This window comes from Lissotriton vulgaris, chromosome 2_2 (genome assembly GCF_964263255.1).
Source record: "Lissotriton vulgaris chromosome 2_2, aLisVul1.2, whole genome shotgun sequence".
Classification (NCBI taxonomy): Eukaryota; Metazoa; Chordata; class Amphibia; order Caudata; family Salamandridae; genus Lissotriton; species Lissotriton vulgaris.
Window position 1 is genome coordinate 322443162 of NC_141688.1, and position 21338 is coordinate 322464499.

A 21338-nucleotide genomic window follows, 5' to 3' on the forward strand; every position below is an offset into this window, starting at 1 on the left:
GGACACATATATAGCCTGTAAGCCACTCCTATGGAAGGCCTCATCAATCCTGGAGGCAGAGTGCGTGGTTTTATGTGAGATGGTGCTCTGGCGTGAGCTGAGCCTGTCTGCAGCTGTCGGGAACAACTCCCTAAGCTGATCCGGGATAATGCCATACCATATACTCTTAAGCGCATTATAATCCTCGCGGTTATATAGCAACTTTGGTTTGGCTTTATCAAAACATGTCGTGTAAGGTGTCATACGAATTGGAATACTACCCCCTCGCCAGTTCTGGCGACGGGGGTAGCATTCCACCCTTCTAGAGGGAGAAGACATGTTACTTTACTGAAACGCGGTTGATTTAAAAATGAGCCTCAGATCCACAAAATGGATGCCCCTGCCACAGACACGGGTCTGACCTCCTGCTGCTGACCGAAACCCGGCAGAGGAGGCCTGGACAAAGAGTTTCCTGTCACAGGGCGGTGTCAAACCACCCCAGACAGGAGATAGTGGATTGGAGTAGGGAGGTTTCAATGAAACCAGACACTGCCTGGGGAGCACAAGGCTGCCCCTTGCAGGATCCGGCCAAACCGGTTCTGGGGCCTCCCAGCCCCTGTCCCAGCGCGGCCAGGATCAAAGGAGAGGGGTGTAACCACCCCCTTCCTGGGTCCCACCCATAGGAGGGGACCTAGCAGGATGTCCAACCCCCTAGATTCGAATAAGAGGGGGAGCAGTCCCAACGGACCTCAGATCATCCTGAAGAAACATAAGAAACGAAATCTGGACCCTTCGACTTTCTACACGACGTGAGAAGACTGAAGAATCTCCCTTGTGGTCAAGGAGTGACCACCCTGTGCAAACAGGCACCATCCAGCCCTCGACCCTTGCTTTGTTGCAGTTCCCGCCGGAACTCGAGCGACAGAGATCGACGAGATCAAGCTTGCCTGCCTTCTACCTGCCCGATCCACAGTCCCTGCAGAGCTGGGACCCGTGGAGGCGACCGGAAGCGTGGGGCACGCCATCTTGAAAAGGCCACGAGACGCTGACCGTGCGGCCCACGAGTGACCCTTGAAGCTGTACACCGGGGTTTGAGAAGCCCCAGCCCCGAGCTCCACTTGCACCAAAGCTCACCCCTCCACACTCGCTGAGTGCTGCGTGGGGCCCTTCTGCTTGTGTGCGCTCGACGCGTTGGCCCGGTCACTTGCCAGCTGGCTGGTGGCCCCTGTGCCGACGAACTTTGAAATCCGACTTGCTTTTCTGGTTGCTCCAGATCTGCACCAGCTCCTGTGAAAAGGAGCACCCACTCTGACCCTCCTGGTTCGAGTGATAAGCAATCTCCCGGTTCCGCGTGGATTGCTTTTGCCAAGTGCTGTTTGCTACAATCTTCAAGCCGACGGTGCTGACGGCGAGAGCCTACGTGGGACAGATCGTGACCCGCTCCTGGACGTCGCAGATGCCCCAGAGCCCACGTGACAGCGGAGAGAAGCCTATCGACAACTGCCTGATTGCGCCCGACATTGCCTGGTTCCGTCCTGGTTCCACCCCGGTCACTGCTGAGTGACCCAGACTCTGTCCCCTCTGCTTTCAGGTACTTTTCTACATCGATCCACCCTTGGATCGCACCGGACACTTCTGCTTCCCAGCGCCTGCAGCTGCAACAGCTCCAAGCACCAAGAACCTGCGTGACAGAACCCGACGCCACTTCGACCCTGTGCACCCACGGCCTGTGGGTGAGGTAACTTTGCAACGCCGGTGTCTTTACACTGGTACACACCTCTAGGGTCTGTGTCTAAAGTTTTGTGTTCCTAGGTTCAGCGGAAGTATCTTTTTATTCACTTTTATTGACTTTTACGCACCATTGACAGTGCATTGGTGCGCGCCGCACTTTCCGTGCTGCACCCGTCTCCTGTGGGCTACTCCCGACTTCTTCATTGCTTGTCCTGACTGCTCCCAGCGAATCTCTAGGCCCTAGGCCTAACCATTGTTCGTAAAGTGTTACTTATACCACTTTTTTGATATATGGTCTGAGTGGCCACCCGCCCTCATCCATAAACGTGCAACTTTATATGTGTAACAGTGCTTTTGATTTAACGCTTGTGCCCCTTTCCTCATAAAGAGTACTGGGGAGTAATTTAGAAATAAATACATATATTTTTATAATATATACTTGTGTGGTGTCCTTTCATTTGATTACAGGATTGTATGTGGTAAAACAGCTCGCTTAACACGACCTCTTAAGTTAAGCCTTTAAGGCTGCTTAGTCCATGCTACCACTAGGATAGCTTGTCTACAAGGTTGACTTACAACCTGACATCTTTGGGGTTTGTTTGGACTGATAACCAGTGGTTCCAGAATTGGAAACACTACCTATCAGGCCAACTTCTCACAGGAGGGCAAGAAGGGGCAATGCCATGGGAAGGCATGAGTGGGGGCCGGGGGAGGGATGGCCAAAGGGGGCAATGCCAAGGGAAGACACGAGTGGGGACCAGGAGAGGGGAGGGCAAGAAGGGGCAATGCCATGGGAAGGCATGAGTGGGGTCCGGGGGAGGCATGGCCAAAGGGGCCAATGCCAAGGGAAGACACGAGTGGGGACCAGGAGAGGGGAGGGAAAGTAGGGGCAATGCCATGGGAAGGCATGAGTGGGTACCAGGGGAAGGGAGGACAAGAAGGGGCAATGCCATGGGAAGGCATGAGTGGGAACGGGGGAGGGATGGCCAAAGGAGGCAATGCCAAGGGAAGACACGAGTGGGGACCAGGGGAAGGGAGGGCAAGAAGGGGCAATGCCTTGGGTACCAGGGGAAGGGGGGGCAAGAAGGGGCAATGCCATGGGAATATATGATGCTGCAGGGACCAGGGGCCGGCAGCGCATTGGATGGTGAAGGGGTGCACGGATGAGCTATGGAGCTGTAAAGCTGGGAGCTGCTCCTCTCCATGAGGGTGGCCACCTGTCAGCTGCCTTGTGAGCTCCTTGGTAAACAAGAGCCCAGAAGGCATGGGCTGTCCTGGAATCATCCGTTTCTTGGCCTCTCTGCTGGGGGTGTCCAAGTGCTGCTAGACCTGAGAACGACTCCTACCTCTGACCTCTCTTCTGGCGAGGCCCCCTGTGCAAATGAGAGAAGTTACCTTGCGTGACCAATGTCCCATGCCATTCACCGTGCCCCTCTGGCTAGAAAAGTTTACTCAAATGTAAAGAGTACATTCTACACCTCTGAGCCTCAGAGAGTGCCTCTTGCATCTTCATTAAGGCAAAGGCAGAGCCCTGGGCTGGTTCTGGTACCCAGAGGGCAGCAGGGACAACTGAAGGCTGCTTGTGGTACACACTGAGGCATTCATTTCACAAGACCGGTAATGTGGGCACGTAACGTGTCCTCTCCGGCAGCCATAGTTGGTGTCTCTGGCATTATGCACAGTCTGGTAGATTCTGTCCATCCGGGTATTCATGTGGTCTCCATCTTGGGACTGACACCGAAGAGCCTGCTTCTCCTGACTGGAGGGGAGTGGGGGGTGATGGGTACACCACTCCTGCTTCTGGCTGCTCTTTCAGGTGTCCAAATAGTGCTGGAAAAATGTGTACAACAACAGTTAGCCAACAAATCTCCAACTTCCACCTTCTAGATGACTTGCAATCTTGTTTCAGACCAGGGCACAGCCCGGAAACCACACTCCTCCACATTGTCAATGATAACCTTCAAGCCCTTGACCAAGGCAAAACCTGTCTCTTGATCCTCCTTGACCTATCCTCGGCTTTTGACACGGTTAACCACGAAATTCTCCTGAATCGCCTCAAACTTAGGATGTACCTGGATGGCACCGTTCTGGCTTGTTTCCAATCCTTCCTCCAGAACCGCTCGCAGAGAGTCCTGATCAATGGCAACCTATCCGCCTCCTCTCCGATCACAGTTGGAGTCTCCCAAGGATCAACCTTATCCCCTGCCCTCCTCAATCTTTACCTCGAACCGCTCTCAGAGGTGCTGCGCACTGTTAATATCTCCTACCACATGTATGCCGACGACACACAGCTCTACATCAATATCTCTTCTCCGTTCCCTGAATGAGGCCTTGAAACTAACTGTCACTGGCTCACATCAAACTAGCTTAAACTCAACGCCAATAAAACAGAGTTCCTCTTCATCTCGCCACCCAATGCAAATACAGACACCCAAGTTTGGACCAAGACTATCACAGCGCTAAACTGCTCTCCTACCATTGTCCCTTGGAATTACCTTAGACGGCAACTTGAACATGCGGGCCATATCAATGTGATGGCCAAAACCGCCAGATTTCACCTGAACTACCTACAAAACTTGAAACCTTTCCTCGACCCTCCCGATCTAAAATCGGCTATCCAGGCCTTAGTCATCTCTCGACTAGAATATGGTTGCTCCACTCTCGCAGACCTACCCAAGATCTCTCTGGCACCCTTGAAAGCCTGCCTCAACGCCGCCGCCAGACTTCTACCTGGCTCTAAGAAGTTTGACCACATCTCGCCCCACCTTAAAGCTCTGCACTGGCTTCCTCTTGAGGCCAGAATCCAATTCAAACTGGCTTGCATCACCCAAAAGGCTCTCTATTCCAAGTCCCCTGCTTTTCTTGCACAGAAACTTGTATTATCTGGAGGAATCAGAAACTCCAGGTCCACCAGAGCCCTTTTGCTCCAACCCGCACAAAGAACATACAAACGGGCCTTCTCTGGGGCCGCCCCAAGAATATGGAACTCACTCCCACCTGACATTAGAAGAATACCATCTCTAGCCCACTTCAAAAAGGAGACCAAATCTTTCCTAGAGGGCAAATTCCTCTCCCAAAGCTCACGCTACATTCACCCCCTCAACCTGACTTTACCTACCATCACTGTACTATTCATTTTCTGCCTTCCCCTATGTTACCCACCCTGCACTTTGAACCATCCTTCTGGGTGATGAGACTGCTTTTCTAGTTTATTGCATCGTTGCTCCTATCGCTTATAGTAGTCGAATATTATGACTGTTTGTTTTACCATATACTGTTTCTTTTTGTTCCCTTATCCCCGGACTCTCCTCCCCCCTTTGTTCTGTATCCCACCTGATGCTACTGTAAAGCGCACTGATACCCTCACAGGTCTGGTTCGCGCTCTATAAAACACTAAATAAATAAAATAAAATAAAAATGAACAATGAATCCCTCCTCCCCTAATGTCTTTAAGTCAAGATTCTGGCACAGAATTCTGGGTCACATCAAACCGCCTGATGAGTCCGTTTGTCTCTGGGTGGTGACAAGCAGTGGGTGAAACGCATGTAATGTATTTTCACGTAAATTTCAGGAAAATTATGTGCAGTTATGTTTCATTAGACGAAATGCAAATCTTTCATTTCCAGCTATACATTAGAGTGATACAAATCACGCACCATGAGGGGAGGCACATTGTGAATGGCACATGGTGGAGAGAATGCGGTGGTCTTTGAGACCCCTGTCTGCACCCGTGGTTGGTTGCATCCTCACAGCCAGAGTGTCATCTGTCAATAGTCACGAGGAGTTTGTGTGTTCCATCGCGACTCGCAGGGGGGTGTACTTTCGCCTGCCTGGCAGGATGCCCCCTAGTCTCCCTGGGGGCACTTGTTAGCCTCCCTTGGAGGGACGCCCCTAGCCTCCCTGGGGGGCACTTGTCAGCCTCCCTTGGAGGGACGCCCCTAGCCTCCCTGGGGGGCACTTGCTAGCCCCCCTTGGAGGGACGCCCCTGGCCTCCCTGGGGGGCACTTGTTAGCCTCCCTTGGAGGGATGCCCCTAGCCTCCAAGGGGGGCACTTGTTAGCCTCTCTTGGAGGGACGCCCCTAGCCTCCCTGGTTGGGCACTTGTTAGCCTCTCTTGGAGGGACGCCCCTAGCCTCCAAGGGGGGCACTTGTTAGCCCCCCTTGGAGGGACGCCCCTAGCCTCCAAATGGAGCACTTGTTAGCCTCTCTTGGAGGGACGCCCTTTAGCTTCCTTTGAGGAATCATCAGTAGCCTTTGTTGGGGGACCCCGCCTTCGCCTCCCTAGAGGTGTGTCCACTAGCTTGCCTAGGGTGTGCCCCTTGTTATTCCTTGAGGGGGACACCCTTGGGGGGCCCCCATAAACCTCCAGGTGGATGCCCTTTAGCCTCCCTGAGTGGACACCCCTTACCCTTTCTGGAATGCCACCCTTTAGCCTCATTGTGGGGTGCCCCTTGGACCCCATGCAGGTCACACCTTAGCCTCATTGAGTCAAAACCTTAGATTATCTGGGTGAGCACCCATTAGACTTCCCAGGAGGGGCTCCCTTAGCCTCCCTATGGGTGACAACCTTAGTCTCCCTGGGTGGACACCCCCTCAGCCTCCTTGAAGACCACCATTTACTCTTCTTTGGGGGGGCCTTACACTCCCTGGGGTGATGCTCATGAGCCTCCCTCTTGCCTTTGTAAATCGCTGAAGAAGTTTCCTGCTCGCACTTTAGGATTCATAATATTAATGTTGAATCACAAACACTTTTGAGCATTACAAGTTGATTCTTTGTTTTTTAAGTTGGTTGCACTGACTTCAGATCGTTGGCCTTTGTGCATCAGGCCCCTGTGGATTTTAAGTGAGGTACCTCCTACCGTGTGTTTTTTATGTAATAATCTGTGTTCCTGCTGCTGGTCCCTGCAGCCCCCCCACCCCCAAAGAGTCAGGGCTCAACAAGTGGTTTGGCACTTATCCAGCTCTGCAGAAGGAGCCATCCTACGCCGGGAAATGCTTGTTACACTGACTGCCCGGTGTCCCAGAGTCCCCTGGGAGCTTGGGGGAAAAACCTTAAAAGGACCCATGGCACACTTGTTACCCTTCCAGTGCCTTGCTTTCTATCTTTACCCTCATAAAGTACCATGTGCCTTACTTCCTCCCACTGCCAATCAAATAATGCATTGTCCATCATATGCCTTTCCATTGGCCCATGAAACATCCTTGACCTTTATATGTTTCTCGTTCTCCTATTTGCCTGTAAAATATCCTTCTCCTTAATATGTCTCTAGCTCTCGCATTGGCGTCTTCTTAAGCATACTGTGTACGTCATGCGCCTCTCGTCATCCTATTGGCTTCTCAAGCATCCTGTGTCCTTTATATGTCTCTCGGCATCCCATTGGCTACTCTAGCATCCTGTGTCCTTCATATGTCTCTAGTTCTCCCATTGGCTTCTAAAGCATACTGTGTCATCCATATGTCTCTAGTTCTACCATTGGCTTCTAAAGCATCCTGTGTCCTTCAAATGTCTCTGGTTCTACCATTGGCTTCTAAAGCATACTGTGTCCTTCATATGTCTCTAGTTCTACCATTGGCTTCTAAAGCATACTGTGTCCTTCATATGTCTCTAGTTCTCCCATTGGCTTCTCAAGCATCCTGTGTCCTTCAAATGTCTCTGGTTCTCCCATTGGCATCTTAAGCATCCTGTGTCATTCATAAGTCTCTAGTTCTACCATTGGCTTATCAAGCATCCTGTGTTGTTCATATGTCTCTAGGCATCCCACCGACTTCTCAAGAATCCTGTGTCCTTCATATGTCTCTAGTTCTAGCATTGGCTTCTCAAGCATCCTCTGTCGTTCATATGTCTCTAGGTGTCCCATTGGCTTCTCAAGCATCTTGTGTCATTCATATCTCTCTGGTTCTCCCATTGGCATCTCAAATATCCTGCGTCCTATATAAGTGCCATGTTCTCCCATTGGCTTCTCAAGCATCCTGTGTCGTTCATATGTCTCTATGTGTCCCATTGGCTTCTGAAGCATCCTGTGTCGTTCATATGTCTCTCTGCGTCCCATTGGCTTCTCAAGCATCCTGTGTCATTCATGTGTCTCTGGTTCTCCCATTGGCTTCTCAATCATCCTGTGTCGTTCATATGTCTCTAGGTGTCCCATTGGCTTCTCAAGCATCCTGTGTCGTTCATATGTCTCTCAGCGTCCCATTGGCTTCTCAGGCATTCTGTGTCCTTCATGTGTCTCTAGTTCTCCCATTGGCCATGAAACAAGAATCTGTCCTTCATATGCCTGTTGTTGTCACATTGACTCCTCAAAGATACTTCGACCTTCATATGCCTCTCGTTCCCTCTTTCTGTCACCAACAGTTGAACTATTTGCCCCGCATGTGCCTCCAGTACACCGTCCCGCCCAGCTCTGATGATGATGATGTGGAGAGGGGGCTGAGCCCTCCCCTGGAAGTGTCCGATGGAGAAGTGGACACAAGTGACCCAAGCCCTGTGAATATCAACCTGGACCCAGGTGAGTTGGGCTGTCGGGGGGGCCTGGGGCAAGAGTGGGCTTTCCATTCCACTGGGGGTGAGCAGAGGGATGAGCCTTCTTCAGTTGATAGGGCTGAGCAGTGACAGGGTGGGGGAGGGGGTGGAGGGGCAGCAGAAAGAACTTAAAGAGGAGGTGCCCCGGACATGGAAATACTGTGGTTTCTATCCTCTGCCAAGGCCTGTCACTCCTTCACCATCCCTCCAACATCTCACCGTTGCCTCAGAAGGTTGACCCCTGTCTCCCTACCTCGCATCATTCCAAGGGAGGCACAAGATCCCACCTCCTGATACCTCCCACTGTCTCATGCTGCTCATCGATCCAGGGGGATCACTGTATTACCACGGTTTTACACCTCCCATCACTCCTAGGGGGGTGGGAGGGTCACAAGATTCCCACCTCTGGATACCTCCCACTGTGCTACTCCCAGAAGGTCACAGTTCTCAACTCCTGAGAGCCTCCAACTTCTTCACTACCTCATATCACTCAAAGGAAATCACTGACAGCCCACACCGTCTTACTCTGGCCTCCTCTCGCCTCTCCAAGGTAGTCCAGGATTTCCACCTGTAGGAAAGTTTCTCTTTTGCATGGTTCGCCCACACTATTTGCCTGATATAATTTCGAACTGTAAGTGCATTCAGTGGCGGCTGGCATGTGCCCAAGATGTGGGGCCAGGGGCATGCATGTGCCCAAGGTGGGGAGGCAGAGGACATAACAAACAAAATATATATATATACTAGCAGCCCGCCCCAGCGTTGCCTGGGGCAGAAGGGGGCTGGGGGCTGCATTTTTACCCCGGCGCAGAAGGTGGCTGGGGCAGCATGCTCTCGAGGGTTGCACCCGCTGACTCCCTCCCGCCCCCCCTCCCCTGCCCGCCCCGCCCCGCCCCACCTCCCGCCTCCCGTCCGGACTCCAGCAACATCCGAATGAAGTTAAGTAGCAGCCCCCCCCGCCCGCCTCCCGCCCAGACTCCATCAACATCAGTTTTAAGGTAGGTAGCAGCCCGCGCAGTGCACCCGCCGACTCCCTCCCGCCTCCCGCCTCAGCAACCAGCAACGTACCTCTCACTGCCACTGCTCGTTAAGTAGCAGCCGCGCCCGCCCTCCCGCCCGGACTCCATCAACATTAGTTTTAAGTTAGGTAGCAGCCCGCGCGGTGCACCCGCCGACTCCCTCCCGCCTCCCGCCCCAGCAACCAGCAACGTACCTCTCACTGCCACTGCTCCTCCGGTTCTCGCAGCTCCTACCGGCGCTGTTGTCCTCCGCTCTTCCTGGTTCTGGTCAACGCTGCTCCTCCCCTCACGCAGACGTCGCGGCCGGCGCTAGTTGCAAGGGACTACTTTTTTTAATTTATTAACATTTTAAAAAACGTTTTATTTTTATTTTTATGTAGCCTATGTCCTTCTGCTTGCCATGAGGTTTTCTAAAATGTCTTGGGTGTGTAGATTGGCGCTGTAGTTCCCGAGATTACCTTACCCAAAGGTGCAAGTTCTCTCTTTATAATAGTAGTATAGATTTATACTTACCTTCCTTTCTTCACTGCGCGGTCTTCTGTAAGACCCGGAAGCAGGAAACTGCATTACCCAATCCTGATGCTGCTTTCACAGCATGAAAGCAGCGCTAGGATTGGATAGAGCAGCCCCTTCCAGCGCTCCTAATAGCACTGGAGGCATGCGCTTTCTCTAACCCACCTGTCTAAGGCCGCTGAGTTAGAGAACTTTAAAATGCGCGTGTCTGGCTGGCTGGCCCAAGACCGCCGGCCAAAAAGACATGCATATTTTAGAGCACTACCCTCTGATAAGTGCTCATCCACACTACCGCAAAAGAGCGTTAGTATTATCTACTTTAGCCTCTGTGTACCAGCAAGAGTTCCACTGGACCCTGCGCAGTGTATATCTTTTTAGTACCCTACATAGAGAGCCAGCGTCCTGCAACTGGTGGTTCAGCAGTGGGATAGAACACTTTGTGTTTGCTGGAACAACTTTGTCAATATTTGACCACATTAGTAAATCCCAAAATTGTCTTTAGTTAGTCAAATATTTGAATGGTCTATTTTTTCTAAATTTCTAAAACTAACTAGTAGGGCCTTGCATAGGTCCCTGAAACAAACTGTATAGAAATGTCAAAATCTGAACTTTAGTTAGGACAAAGTATTTTGTGTGTAGTTATGTTTTTTAACTCCATAAAAAGGTCCCAACTTTAGTAAAATAATGCCTGAAACCAGTAGCCAGGATCAGGTGCTCGACCTGACCTCTTGCATAGACCTGAGCTATGCCTCAATGCAGGCTCTGCAAAGGCCACGGTATCAGAACAGGCAAATGTTCAAAAAAAGAATATCTCCAAAAACTGATAGCTCAGTTTGAGAAAGATCACCCTGACCTGGTAGTTCAGTCTGAGGATGAAGATATTGCCAATAAAGATGATACTGAGAATGGACCCCTCAGATGAGGACCTCAGGCTGGAAGGATTGACCAGCAGACTGGACGTAGAAGCTCAGCTCCAGGAAATAGAAGGACAAAGAAAAGAGATGGGCCTAGGACATATCTCTGGAGGCAGCATATAAATAAAGAGGGAGGGTGAAGGTTCTTATGATTCAAAACTCCCTGAAGCGATTGTCCCTAAATATTCAGATGGTGATGATATCACCAAATGGCTCACTGCATTTGAGAAGGCCTGTATAGGAAGGAAAGTATCCAGAAGAAAATGGGGCTCCTCTCTTGTGGGAACGACTCTCAGGGAAATCCAGGGAAAGACTCCTGACATTGCCTGAAAGAGATGCTGAGTCTGACGACCTCATGAAGGTCACCCTGATCGAGGACGTTGGACTCACCACTGAGGAATACAAAATTAGATTCAGGGAGACTGGAAAAACCCTGAGTCAGTCCTGGATGGAATTTGTTGACGTTTCTGTGAAAACACTATTTGGTTTGTTAACAGTAACAATGTGAATGCCTTTGAAGGGGTTTGCAATGTAATTATGAAGGAGCATCTTTTGAGTAATTGCTACAATGAGAAGGAACTTCAGCATCTGGTAGACTCAGGTCCACTTTCTCGTCTAGAGTTGGGGAAAAAGGCAGACCACTGGGTCAAAACTACCACTGGTGGGATGGCAAAAAAAGAGGTCACAAAGACTCCCCAAGGGAAAGATGGTGACCAAAAAGACTAAAACAAAAACGAGTCCTCTTTAGGCCCCCAAAAACCTGCTCCGGAGGAAGGCCCATAAACTCATCCCAGTCCAAGGGTGGGTACCAGGCTAAGAACTGGGATCCCAAGAGGGCTCTGTGGTTTCATTGCAAGACAACTGGACACCGAACTGGAGACCTCAGCTGTAAAAACATAAACAATGCCTCCAGATTATCTACAGGAAATGCAGTTGTTAGTCTTCAGATAGGATCACAGGTGGGCCCTGACCTTGTCAAGTGCTCACTGAGGCAACTCTAGTCTCGTAGAGAGGGGTGGATGTGACCTGGAGAGATACAGACAAGAGCCAAATATCAATGGGATTAGGGTGGAATCCCTGAGGGACACCTGTGCCAGCATCGCCATGGTAGTAGAGCTACTGGTGTCTGCAGGAAGGTGGATACCTGACTATGGTTACCCCAGATTTTTTGCCTAGTGTTTAGCTGGTTTTCGACTTAGTTGGCCTGGGATCCTGCTAATCAGGGCCCCAGGCCTACTGCTCTCACTGTAAAATGGCCTCCATGTACTTTAGGTACATCTCCAATTGGATATTGGGTCACCTTATGAGCCCCTGTATAGTGTATCATAGGTACCCAGGGCATAGGTGCATCCAAGGCCTACCAGGGGCTGCAGCATGTATTATGCCACCTCTGGCTGGCTATCCAAACTGACACAACTGGCTGATCACTCAGCTGGGGCAAGGTGGGGTAATCACCCTTTGCTTTAGATATAGTATACCTATATCTAACCTCATATATAGACACATATACACCTATAAGTCTCTCCTATGGCAGGCCTTAACAATCCTGGAGGCAGAGTGCTTGGTTTTATGTGAGATGGTGCTATAGCATGAGCTGAGGCTGTCTGCAGCTTTCGGAACAATGTCCTTATAGCTGTTCTATGATATAGCCATACCATGTAGTGCATTATAATCCTCGCGGTTAATGCTAACTTTGGTTTGGCTTTATCAAAACATGTTGTGTCAGGTGTCATACGCTTTGGAATACTACCCCCCCCCTCCCCCGCACCCCACCGGCAGTCCTGGTGGCGGCGGTAGCATTCCACCCTTCTAGAGGGAGAAGACATGTAGTTGTAGCTTTACCCGGTTAAAGTTAAACAGAGCCTCAGCATCACAAAATGGATGCTGCTGCCACAGACACGAGTCTGACCTCCTGCTTCTGGACGAAACTCCCGCTGGGGAGGCTTGGACAATAGGTTTCCTGTCGAGGGAGGTGCTAGCCCCAGACAGCCTGTAGTGTATTGGGGCAGGATGGGTTCAATGGAAAGATGCTATTCCAGACACTGCCTGGAACACACAAGGTGCTCCATGCATAGCCTGGTTCAAACCAGTTGCTGGGGCACTCCAGCCCTGCTCTGGCACGAAACTGGACAAAGGGAAAGGGGTGTAACCACCCCCTTCCCAGGTCCACCCATAAGAGGGACCTAGCAGGTAATCCAGCCCCTTAGATTAGTATAAAGCTAGGAGCTGTGTCTAGAGACATTAGATTGTCCTGAACTGAAACTCTGAAATGAAACTCTGGACCTTCAACATTCTACTGCAACTAGAAGACTGAAGACAGACCCTACTCTCCTACACGCTTGACCCTCCAACAGCATCAGGGAACACATTTGTTCTGGTGGTAGTGGATCATGTCACCAGGTACCCTGAGGCAATTCCCCTGACCACCACTGCAGCTGCATTGGCCAAGGCTCTCCTTGGTATTTTTCAGAGTGTTGGCTTTCCTAAGGAGGCAGTGTCAGACAGAGGTACCAATTCATGTCTACATTCTTGAAATCCATGTGGGCTGAGTTTGGGGTGACCTATAGGTTCACTACACCATACCATATGCAGACGAATGGGTTTGTTGAAAGATTTAACAAGACCCTGATAGGCATGATTGGTGGACTCCCTGAAAAACTCAGAAGGAGATGGGATGTCTTGCTACCTTGCCTGTGTTTTGCGTACAAAGAGGTGCCACAAAAGGGAGTTGGATTTTCCCCCTTTGAACTTTTGTTTAGACAACCTGTAAGATAACCCCTCTGCCTTGTCAAGGAAGAATGGGAGAGACCCCTCCTGGAACCAAAGCAAGACATTATGGATTATGTACTTGGCCTTCATTCAAGGATAGCTGAACACACGATAAACGCAAACAAAAATCTTGAGACCTGCCAAGAGCTCTAGAAGTTCAGGTTTGATCAAAAGGTTGCCGTGGTGGAGTTCCAACCAGGGTAGAAGGTGTGGGTTTTAGAGCCTGTTCCACCAAGGCCCTCAAGGACAAATGGACTGGACTCTACCCTGTCCTTGAGAGAAAAGGGGAGGCCACTTACTTAGTGAACCTTGGCACATATAGAAAGCCCAAAAGGGTGATAGATGTAAACTGCATTAAACCCTACAGTGACAGAATGACAGGGCTGGTGTGACCATGCTTATGGTTACAAATGGAGAACAGGAGGCAGAGAGTGAGTCTCACACTGAACTCCTCTCGCACAGTTGCAAAGATGCATCAGTCGATGGAGTGGTCTTTTCGGACACTCTCACTGCCCAACAGCAGACGGACTGCAGGCATGTCCTGAAGCAGTATGATGTGCTCTTTCCTTGACCCCTGGACAGACTAACTGGTGTATAAATGATGTGGACACTGAAGACAGCCTACCTGTCAAAAGCAAAATATACTGGCAGTCTGATCATGTCAAGGAAAGAAATAAAGCTGAGGTATGCAAGATGCTGGAGTTGGGTGTCATTGAACCCTCAGAGAGCCCTTTGGCCAGCCCCGGTGTGTTAGTTTCCGAGCCTCATTCTCAGGGTGGAGGTTTTCTTTGGACTACAGGGGCCTCAATTAGGCATGGGCGGAAAATCCGTTCCGCTCGCGGATTTTGCGGATTTTCGGGAAATCCGCAATCCGCGAGATTTGCGAATCTCCCGCAAAATCCGCAAATCCGCGAGCAGCGGATTTTGCTCGCACTGCTCGCACTGTTCGCGTGAGTTCGCGTGAGTTCGCGCCCCGCGAATAAGTGCAAAATTGCAGAAATACGATCTTAGCAAAACTGAAAGTAACTACTTACCAGGTTCAAAAGTTCAGGCTCATCATTAGTAGCCATTTCCTGTAGTGCTTCCTGAGGGGCCCCTCCAGAGTTCAGTTGCCAGTTGAAACTATTATGTGACCCTGCTCTGAACCTCAGAATAGTTACACATATGCCACAAAGGTCCTGAATTACAGCTAAGGGAGACAAGCAGGAGCCAGGCTGGAAGTTAAAATCCATTAATCAGCCCCTAATTCATTATTGTCAGTTGGGGCAGGGCAGGTGTTGTAACTAATTTTGCAACAATGAAAGCACTTAGCAAGTGCAAAAGATCACTAATCAGGGCGCACTAAGGAAGCAGGTGCCAGCTAAAAAAATATTCTGTGACACATTAATCAGCCCCAAATTAATTCAGGTCACTTGAGGCAGGGAAGGTGTGCTTTGCTTTGCCGAAAATAATGTACACTGGACAACCAGAGGGTGTGGTGATGAAACAGAGGGTGGCATGGGTGGGCCAGAGGGTGGCATGAGTAGTCAGAGAGTGGCAGTGGTGACAGAGAGTGGCAGTGATGAAGAAGAGTGTCCCAAACAGGCTGGACACGTAGAAACAACAAGTTCGCGAAACTTGCGACCCGACAGGTAAGTTCGCAATTTGCGAAAGTGTACAAAACCCTCGCGAACTGGCAGAAACACGGGCGAACACAAAAAAAAAAAAATCCGCAAATTCGCGGGAATTCGCGGATTTTGCGGATTGCGAATCCGCAAATCCGCAAAATTCGCGAACGCGAGATCCGCAAAATTCGCTCATGCTTAGCCTCAATGCAGTTACCAAGACAGATGCTTATTCAATGCCAAGAGCTGCTGAGCTCAATCAATCAATCAATCAATCAGAGGTTGGTATAGCACAGCCACTCACCCGGGACGGAGGGGCTCAGCTCACTGACAGGTAAGGGCAGCCATACATCTTAGCACCTTTGATCTCACATCAGGGTATGAACAGACAGGTTGGACCCCTGAAGCAAAAGAAAAGTCAGCATTTTCCACTCCAGGTGGGCACATCCAGCTCGCTGTGATGGTCTTTGTTTTGAAGAATGCCCCTACCACCTTCCAGAGGCTGGTGAATAAAGTTCTTGCTAGATTGGAGTCCTTTATTGCAGCCTATCTTGATGATATTGCTGTCTTTAGCTCCACCAGTCAGAATCACCTAATCCACCTCGAAAAGGTCCTGGAAGCTCTGCAGAGGGCAGACCTCACTATCAAGGCCACCAAGTGCCAGGTAGGGAAGGGAAAGGGTTGATACTCAGGCCACCTTGTGGGTGGAGGCCAAGTTACAGTCAAAAATCCAGACCATCCTGGACTGGGCATCTCCAACCAGGAGCCCCAAGTCAGGGCATCCCTTGGCTTGACGGGGTCCTACAGGAGGTTTGTTCAGGGATATGGGTCCATTGTGGCCCCACCAAAAAATAGAGCTCTAAGAAAAGTCCCAAAAAGGTAAACTGGACCGTGAGCTGTCAAAAGGCGTTTGACACCTTGAGAGAATCAGTGTGCTCAGCACCCAGTCTAAAATCTCAGAGTACTCCAAGCAGTTCATAGTGCAGACAGATGTCTCTGAACATGGGATCGGAGCAACCCATGAATGATGAAGGCCAAGACCAACCTGTTGTTTTTATATACAGGAGGCTTCTCCGCAGAGAACAGCATTGGAGTCCCATTGAGAGAGAAGCCTTTGTTGTGGTTTGCTCCCTAAAGAAGCTGAGACCCCACCTGTTTGGTTCTCACTTCTTTGTCCAAACTGACACCAGACCTCTCAGGTGGCTAATGCAGATGAAAGGAGAAAACCCCAAATCGTTAAGTTGGTCCATATCTTTACAGGGAATGACCTTTACAGTCAAACACATACCTGGGACTGCCCATGCTAATGCAGATGGCCTTTGCATGGTCTTCCCATTAGAAGATGAAAAGTCTCTAGGGAAAGGTTAGTCTCATCCGCTTTCATTTGTGGAAAGGGCCTCTTTTGACATGCTTTGCCCCCACTGTTTGCCTGATGTCTGATGTGATTTCGACCTGTACTTGCACTGGGTCCTTGCTAACCAGATTCCCAGTGCCAGATCTCTTTCCCCAAACACTGTACCACTTATCTACAAAGCAGCAGGTTAGTCTGTCACAAATATTAAATCCAAATTAATTAGATGATGTCTGTCCACCAGCTGAAATGAGACCCTGTCTAGGGGAGGCCTCTCTTGTAGGTGAACCTCCTTAGTGAGGCTACTCGAAACTATCAGGATCACCCTGGCTCTGCAGTATATCAACTTGAGGAGGACAGATCAAATCTGCGGTACTGGAGGAGAGGTCTACAGAAAGCCACCTTCCTTAGTACTTGTGAACAGAAGGATGTCTTGCTGGTTTCTAACTGGTTTGGTCTGACCTGAGTCTTTCGTACCCACTCACTCGCACCATGAGGGCGCTGAGCAAGACCTTCTAGCCTTTTACCTCCTCCCATCTGTCTATGGACGCCTGTTTGCACCCTCCGGTCGTGGATGTACTGCCCGTAACTCATAGGACCTCTGCAACGTCCCGTGCTCTTTATCTGTACTCTCCTTCCTCCTCTAACTTACAATCTCACTATCTCACCGCGGTTGAGACTCTCAATCTCGCTGTGTTGGGGTCATGTCCTCCTATCCCTCACCCCCTCTTCAGCTCTTTGTGTGCTGCACCCCATATCGCTCTCAACGTCTTTTCTGCTCCTGCTTCTAACGCCCCTTGTTTGTGTGTTGTACAGTTCCTACTATTTCAGTAAGACTGTGCATTTGGGCAACATAAGCGTTACAACTATGTGGGACTTTGTCCGCAAATACCATCAGATTATGTTGGTCTAATTCCTGGCTCTGACAGTGCACCGTCTGGACCGCTAACCTTCCAAGGTACCGGATGGTGTCTGCAACCTCAGAACATGACAACTCCGATTCCTCAAGGAAATCGTGGAAACAGATCTGCCCTTTTGTTGTTAACTCAGGCATGCTCAAAGCGACACACAGGAAGTACACAAATTGGCATTTTGAATATTTATTGAAGCAACTGGACTCTTGTGTAAAATACGTACAACTGCAATTAGAAATAGAATGGAGCGAAACATTGTAACCAGCATTACGAGAATGGTGAACAGAATTAACAATTCAACCATTGTGCGTTTGCGTTGATCATATGAAGGCATTTAATTGTGCTCCTACCTAGTGCTGCCTATCCTAGAGGGCATAGGGTGTGCGGGTAGACCTTAGAGTGGTCTACCTCCCTATTAAGTGCGCGTGTGTCACCTGGGAGTCAGTCTTGGTGTAGAACAGGCCGCTGTCCTTCTCAGGAGAGTGACAGGATTACCTAGGTTATAATTCCGGTATGGGGCGACCTCGACAACCCATCGAAAGGCTCGTCTGTCTAGACAAAGATGCGGCGCAGTTTGTATACGTAAACTGGACACATTTGTTATGTGTCTGAGCTCTTCTCCGGCCATCACTGTTGATTCCACCCAGTGCTGTCGCCATACAGACAACAACAAATAACAACATTTTGTGCAGTGTACCCCGTCCTTGAACAGAAGGGTCTAAAGGATGAGAATGCGCCTACGAAGAAGTGTAACTGTAAGCAAAACAGTTCTGAGGACACTATGCCATGCGTGTGTGCAAGCATTGTTCAAACAGATGTAATTATTAAATGTGAATATGTAAAATGGAGGTGTTTGTACCCGGGGCCTATGTAACCTCATGAAATGTGCACCCCATATCACTTCCAATGTCTTCTTCACTCCTAATTACTGAGCCCCTTCATTGTCTTCACCAATATTCATGAACCCCATGTCACTCTCAATGTCCCCCCTCCATCCTGCCACCCTGTGTTCATGTGCCCTGATATTTGGGCGTTCCCATGCCATTCCTAGTATCTTCTCCTCCTACCGCCCTTCTTTGTTCAATTACCCCAAACTTCATGCACCCCTTACACTCTGGATACCTTCTCTGCTCCTGACTCCTGCGCCCCTTGTTTCTGCGCCTCAATCTTCATGCACCTCATATCCCTCTGAATGTCTTCTTTGCTCCTGACTTCTGCGCCCCCTTGTTTCTGCACCCCAATCTTCATGCACCCGTATCCCTCTGAATGTCTTCTCTGGTCCTGATTTCTGCACCCCCTTCTTTGCACACCCCACTCTTCATGCACCCCTGTAACAGTCTGGATGTCTTCTCTGCTCCTGACACCTGCGCCCCTTGTTCGTGCTCCCCAATCTTCATGCACCCCATAGCCCTCTGAATGTCTTCTCTGCTCCTGCTTCCTGCGCCCCTTCTTTGCGCGCTCCAATCTTCATGCACCCGGTATCACTCTGAATGTCTTCTCTGCTCCTGACTCCTGCGCCCTTGTTTCTGTGCCTCAATCTTCATGCACCCCGTATTCCTCTGGATCTCTTCTCTGCTCCTGATTCTTGCACCCCTTGTTTCTGCACCCCAATCTTCATGCACACCGTACCACTCTGAATGTCTTCTCTGCCCCTGACACCTGCGCCCCTTCTTTGCGCGCTCCAATCTTCATGCACCCGGTATCACTCTGGATGTCTTCTCTGCCCCTGACACCTGCGCCCCTTGTTTGTGCGCCCCGATCTTCATGCACCCTGTATCCCTCTGAATGTCTTCTCTGCTCCTGATTCCTGCGCCCCTTGTTTGTGAACCCCGATCTTCATGCACCCCCGTATCCCTCTGAATGTCTCCTCTGCTCCTGCTTCCTGCGCCCCTTGTTCGTGCTCCTCAATATTCATGCACCCCGTATCACTCTTGATGTCTTCTCTGCTCCTGATTCCAGTACCTCTTGTTCGTGGGCCCCATTCTTCATGCACCCCGTATCCCTCTGAATGTCTTCTCTGATTCCTACCTCTCCACAGGAAACAAGAAGAAGATCCGCCTGTACCAGTTCCTACTGGACCTGCTGCGCAGCGGGGGCATGAAGGACAGCATCTGGTGGGTGGACAAGGAGAAGGGCACCTTCCAGTTCTCCTCCAAGCACAAGGAATCCCTGGCACACCGCTGGGGCATCCAGAAGGGCAACCGCAAGAAGATGACGTACCAGAAGATGGCGCGCGCCCTGCGGAACTACGGCAAGACCGGCGAGGTCAAGAAGGTCAAGAAGAAGCTGACCTACCAGTTCAGCCCAGAGGTCCTGGTGAAGGCCTACCCGGAGCAGAAGCACTTTCTGCTCTGAGGGGGGTGCCAGGGTGGGAAGCTTGCAGAGGCCCCCAGCTTGCTTCTGCTGCTCCCCCATGGTGCCTCTCTGCTTCCTGAGGACATTACTGTAGCCTCATATTTCCGGTACGAAAGACTTCCTGTTTCCCCTGGGGCGCCACCGTGTCCAGCTGTAGAGATGGGAAAACTCCAGGGGTAACATATGTTCTGAACATTATTATTGTAGGTAAAATTGTAATGAAAGTTACAGAAGAGATATTGTGAGACCTCTACTTCAATGCACAAGACGTCACCCGCCTCTGACCAAATGGCGTATGGTTGAGTCGAAACGTGTCAATGCTGATGAGCTATCTAGCAATGCATTATTTTCTGAAATCTGCAGCTTCATCCCCTGAATAAGATGGAGTGTGCAAGGGGAGTGAAGCACGGCTACCCGTATTATAAATCACTTCAAGAACCAACCGGATCATTGCTCAAGACCTGCCTGAGCTCACACAAGGTGTCCGCTGGGAATATGCGCTAAGATCCACAGCCCACTTTTCCAGAGCTAGTGCCTGTGCAGGTGACATGTAGCATTCCAGAGGGTCATGTATGGGGAAGCCCTCGTTCACACAACCTGGACAGGTCACCTGTCAGAGGGCAGGAGAGCCCTTTCATTGATGCTGCCATCAGCAGCCGAGGCCTGTGGCCATGAGAGGGGCTTGTGGTGGATGCACTGGGGGTTACGCACCCTTTCTTTTCCTTCAGTGGCGGCTGGCTCTCAGGGCGCATCTGCTGGCCTCTGGCCTCACAGGAGATACCCACCCCTTGACCTGCCTCCTATGAGCTTTAGCTTCAGTTTTCTGGACCTGAGTTTGATTATAGATAATGAAATGCCGCAATAGAATCAAAGGCTTACATGTAACAAAGAGCAAAGCCAAGGAGCTCCGGGAAAGTTCTCGAATGCAGCATTCTCAGCCGAATGCAAGGGTCCACCAGCAGCCTGCTGCTGGCGAAGGATTCTGACAAAATCATTGAGGGTTTCAATACCAACATGCCGAAGCGACGTAAGTACTCAACATTCCAGGACATATTGGTAAAGTATCCCTGAAGTCCACCGGAATATAGTAAGAGCAGCTCCTGACACGCGTTTCGCTTTCATGACGCGTTTCACTGAGGACTTCTCTTACCCAGAAATGGAGCTTTCCCAGAGTTCCTTCTCCAGGTTTACTTAATTTATGCCAGTTTCTAAGCTTGTGAGCCGTTTTCATTTATTAAATAAATGTTTCGCTTTAAGCTCAGATTGATTTCCTATTTTTCCGGTCTCTGACGTCATCGCCAGTCTATATATATATCTTTATTGCTTGATTAATTAAAATCACTGCAATCACTGCTGTATGTACCACGTATATTCGTCAAACTTACGCAAGCCACTGAGGGTCACGAGGGAGGGAGAGATGGCATTGGTGGAGGACATGAAAGTGACACAGGAAGGGGAGGGTGAGGGCACGTGGCAGGAACCCAGGAGGAGCAAGAAAGGGCAGTGAGGGCACAGCAATGCGGGGCGGGGCATGAGGGGTGGGGGTGACATGGACCTCCAATGCACCCCCCCACAGACACAGAAATGAGGGGCGGGGTATGGGGGGTGGGGTGACATGGACCTCCAATGCACCCCCCCCCCCAGAGACACAGCAATGAGGGGCGGGGCATGGG

At 50.4% G+C, this 21338-nt stretch overlaps 1 protein-coding gene across 2 annotated transcripts in view; it reads left to right on the forward strand.

Annotated features, from left to right (window-relative positions):
• The window catches only part of SPI1 (Spi-1 proto-oncogene), a 118775-nt gene extending 97849 nt beyond the window's left edge, over nt 1-20926 (forward strand). For both annotated transcript variants that reach the window (XM_086959699.1, XM_086959698.1), the window contains exons 4-5: nt 8062-8215; nt 19349-20926. In XM_086959699.1, coding sequence (XP_086815825.1) covers nt 8062-8215; nt 19349-19665 — 471 coding nt within the window. In that variant the 3' untranslated portion in view covers nt 19666-20926. The remainder of the gene's footprint in view (nt 1-8061; nt 8216-19348) is intronic.
• Nucleotides 20927-21338: the final 412 nt, after the last annotated feature.